The sequence below is a fragment of the Vigna angularis genome, chromosome 10 (assembly GCF_016808095.1).
Source record: "Vigna angularis cultivar LongXiaoDou No.4 chromosome 10, ASM1680809v1, whole genome shotgun sequence".
Taxonomy (NCBI): Eukaryota; Viridiplantae; Streptophyta; class Magnoliopsida; order Fabales; family Fabaceae; genus Vigna; species Vigna angularis.
The window spans coordinates 7,091,960-7,096,674 of NC_068979.1; the positions used below are offsets into that span (position 1 = coordinate 7,091,960).

A 4,715-nucleotide genomic window follows, 5' to 3' on the forward strand; every position below is an offset into this window, starting at 1 on the left:
ATACAAGGGCAAGAACAACAAGCAACCTAAAATACAAGAAATAAGTCACTTTCTTGAATTGAGAAGAGCAAAATAAAGATACAGATGAGTAGATAGCAGCAGGACTGATAGTTTAATTTTGGTACGCCAGTCGCAGAGAGTTTTGGAGCAGTTTTTGATTCTTTTCTTATATTACATGCAAGCTCAGAATGACTCAATGTTTGACTGCTCCTTTCAACTAACTTCCTACCTTAAATAAACAACTTCTCTTTTCAACTTGAAGAAATAAAAGATAAAATTTTAAAGGAAATTCTTCCCTAATAAATTCTATTTTATTTTTCCTCTTTCATTTTCTATATCTGTGCGGAACTCCTGCATATCACCATTGAAGCGCCTTGTGTAAAGTTAATTTTCTCTTTCTTTACCCTGTTAACTAAATAAACTATATAAAAGTTACATAAAAAAAGAAGTATAAATACATAGCATTTTGTTGATTATAGTCGTCTCCTTTATTTTTTGGATAAAGAATCTGGAGAGATTGTTGTTGAACAGAATAAGTAAAGGATACATGAACTTGAGACGAGTCTTTTGGCAGTTAAAAGTTACTTATTCCATGCATATACCATGGAATAAAACCTCAAATTAAATGTAAAATCCATCACATACTCTCCCTCATCCACACAAAGCTACTTTATGGAGATTTATATTTGATTTGATATGGTGTTAGTTTAAAATATAAATATAATGTGATTAATTTAGGGGTTGCATGTACCGTGTGTAAGATATTAACCTCTTAATTACAAAACAGTGTTACTGAAGAAAAAATGGCGGTGGCAGAGTTCAATCTGTGTATATAAGAACACGAAAACGTGGAAAGAGAAAGGCTCTCTCTCTCTTTCTTTCTTTATAGGCCATGGATGCAATAGAGTTGAGCAACATGAAAGTAGGGAAAAGCAGCATTGTTAACAGCATTACCAAGACACTTCGCATTTTCGAACTATGCGCCGCTCTCTTCTTCCTTACGTGGTTCCTCGCGCGTCTCCCTTTAGCTCTGCGGCTCTCCGCCGACTATCTCCGCAGTCCTCTCTTCGTCTTCGCCGTTTTCAACGCCATCATCGCCGCTCTTCTCGCCCAGTCCCGCCGATTCACCCAATCCCATTCTGATGAGCCGGTTGTGGCAGAGGCAGAGCACCGGCAGATCGGTGACACGTGTAAGGACAGCGATTCGGACGCCGCAGCAGATCATCTTGATAGAAGAAAAGTTTATTGCCAAAGCCTGTCGGAGGGAAAGGGCGAGGATGGGAATAAGACGGCGGGACGAGAAGTCCGGCGATCGGAGACGGAGAAGGCGCGAGAAAAATCGTATCCGCAGGATAAGCTGAGCAACGAGGAGTTCCGGCGCACGATAGATGCGTTTATTGCAAAGCAGACGAGGTTACTGAGGGAAGAGTCGTTGGCCATTTCGCTTTGTAATTAACAAGCAATGATAATAAACATAAAATCAAACAGGGAATTAATTAGTCTTTGAAATCAGAATCTCAATCACTAAACTAGCGAATGAAATCAAGTGCAGTATGCACTCTATTAATTCCTTTCTTTTCTTCCCTTCCACACTCTCTATTGCTTCTTATATGTAAAAATAAGTTAAACAAGAAGATTGCTTATAATTCTTGCCTTTTTCCGTTGGAGGAATTGATGTCTTGCACTTGCTCTGCAGTTTTATTGTGCTAGAGCACGTATATATTGGGAATTGTTTTATAGTACGTATAATTAAACTCTTGTTTTGCCAGAGATATGAACTTTTCATGTATAATATCATCGAATAAAATATTAGAGGAACGTCTTAAAAAGCGATGATCTTTCATTTGAAAAATGTGTATATTAATTATTGCTTTTAGTTGTTTAAAATTGAGTTACAAAGAGAAATTAAAAGGAGAAGTATGGGGAAATTACAATGACATGCTATTGGAATGAGGAAGAATATATTCGAAGATCCAGGTAGATGAGCATAATAGGGATTTTGAAAGAATTGGAATCAATAACGATCCTATTCTGCACTTAACTATGTATTGCAAACAAAAGAGAACTGAAAAGTTCATTGCTTCTGGAATTGATTATTCATGGTAATACCAACTAAGAGATAAAATTATATTCCGAATATGAAATCGATGGATGGTGCTTCTTTTGGTCTAATCAAGAAACAAAAACAAGTTCGGATAACATGATATTAGCATCAGGAGAAATAAAATATTGATTCTTTTTCAATTTCATGAAATAAAAACACGTTAATGGAATGAATGTATGTTAGATCTTCTGCAGCTCTTGTTATTTAATAATGTCTTCGTTTGTATACATGATTATTTTATTATATTGCATTCAAATACATCTCTCAAGTTATTTTAGAAAACTGAATATGGCTAAAATTGTAACGTAGGAGGGAACGATTCTGGAGGATAATGAGTATCACATAGGTTAGACGACCCTGTAGATAAGGAATAGCTAAACAGCGGATGAATATTACATGAACTTTGACCGATAGGATAGAGCAGCTCTAGCGATATTGGACGGTCTTACAGATAAGTTTTTTACGATAACTTTTTGGCAAATATACCAAATCGTTCCAAGTAATATAGAGTATGTTCAAAGTCTCGTTCGTGTAATACATGAAAATTCTTTCTTTTATAAGTCAATTAGACATCAAAGTGAACACAAGAAACTCTTTTTGGTATTTTTATCAAACCGTTGTTGTGCAATAAATTATATTTAAAAGAAACATGGTTGGAATTGGGTTTCATGAACTCTGTATAATATATCATTATTTCATTCAAACATTCAAGGCATACTAGTCCTAATCCCTTAGCAACTAGTTCTAAATTTATATATCAAAATGTTAATCTCTTAGTCCATTTAACATACAATTTGCATTAAGTCTGATGCTAAAAATGACCAAGTTTTGAAGTCTATCCCTAGATCCCAAATCACTTAGGTGCTCTATCTATGTTCATGTTCAAAATTACTTTTCGGTGGTAATCAGAGACATTCAAATAACATTATATTTCCATATAATGATAGTAAATTCAAGAATGAGGATATGAACGAACAACGATATATTCAACAGGAAAATTATATCACAGAGTTCATTACATCCAATTCCAATGAAAGAAAAGTTACTCCTAGTAATCTAAACGTACACATTTGAAGCAATCCCTTGCAAAAACGGTGTCTTGATGCCTTGAAGTAGTCTACGGAAGTTTCTGAGATGTTTTCGTTTCTTTCTTTTGTCCAGAACTTCTGTCAGCAGAATGTTTCTATCACCTCTTTTAAAGTCACTTAACTTCATTAATTCACTCAGCGCACATGTACTGGTGCGCTATGCGAATTTTCTTAACTGCTGCACTTTAACGGATGTTATTCGCGCAGCGCACAGGTACTGGTGCGCTATGCGAATTTCCTTCTTCTGGCAGTGCAAATTTTGGCTTTTGCTTTGGGAAAATTGGCTGACAGAGTCTAAATAATACACCATTTCCTGTACAATATTTTACATAACAATCTACTACCTATTACAACTTTTGAATGAGGAACAACATGAATAATTACAAGATTGAGCTCATTTATAAGTGTAAAAACAATTCTTTTTCACACTTATCACTAGATTAAGGTAAATGGTGTTTAAGAGTAATGGACTGAGATTGAATCGAGATTAATGTATCACTAATCTCTACCTATTTCAAAAACTATAAATATAGATCAAAGGTAAGAGGTAGTTGTGCACATTTATTGTGCATTTAATACTATTGCTCTGACTAAGTACGAGAGTATTTGCTGACTTGAGCATCAAAGAACCTTTGACAAGTATCTCTCCGGATGGTTGGAGCAGACAATGACAAGATAAGGATTTTGCTACCCAAACTGCTTAAAAGAGAAAATTGTGAATGCGTTAGAAGTTACTTGACCCCAAACCCGAAACAAAAATCATTCAAAAATAAAATAAAAACTCATTTGTAATATTACTCAATAAAAACTCACTTTTCTCCACGGTATACCTAATAAAGACTTGGTTTTTGTGTAATCGACTTAAACAAAAAAAAGAAAAAAAAACTATTTATTATGGAGTACGAGGTGTAAACAATATCACAACATAAAAACAAGTTTTGATTGTGGGATTGATGCTTAGTTATACAAATCATATATGCTCGTTTTAAAAAAATGTATTTCATAATATGTATTTCTCTAATATGCTTGTTTTAAAAATCAGTAATTTCCGAATTTTCTACCTCTCTTCGATAAGAAAATCATATATCCGCCTCAAATAAGTTATCATTTTAATAATACTGATTTTAAGGTTAATCAAACCGACCAGTAGACCTAACTCTAGGAGGTTTAAATAGTAAAACTGCGTTTCAATAGGGATCCCTTTCTTTCTTACGATTGGGCTAGTCCTCTGTGATTCGGTAGCTGGACCCAATTTTTTGGTTGAGCTTAAAATTCATTTTCTTTCTTACCTTTTAGGGTGTTTCACCTTGTACCTTTAAAGATTTCATCTGCACTTCAAATTTCACAAATATTCTCACAATTAATGAGATTATTAAGTTCATTTGTGTATTAATATGAAAATGTGTATCTCGCATTTTTGAAAAAAAAAAACATCGACTTTCGAAATCTAATTCTCCATTTATCGGATGTCGAAATTTGATAAAAGGAGAATCATATTTCGAGATTCGATGTTGTTCCTCTCA

The 4,715-nt window shown here is 34.2% G+C and overlaps 1 protein-coding gene across 1 annotated transcript; it reads left to right on the forward strand.

Annotated features, from left to right (window-relative positions):
• The first annotated feature begins 762 nt into the window (after window positions 1-762).
• On the forward strand, window positions 763-1,679 carry LOC108335574 (uncharacterized). Its single transcript, XM_017571607.2, has one exon. The coding sequence runs from the start codon at window positions 893-895 to the stop codon at window positions 1,454-1,456; it is 564 nt and encodes a 187-aa protein (XP_017427096.1). The 5' UTR covers window positions 763-892; the 3' UTR covers window positions 1,457-1,679.
• The last annotated feature ends 3,036 nt before the right edge of the window (window positions 1,680-4,715 follow it).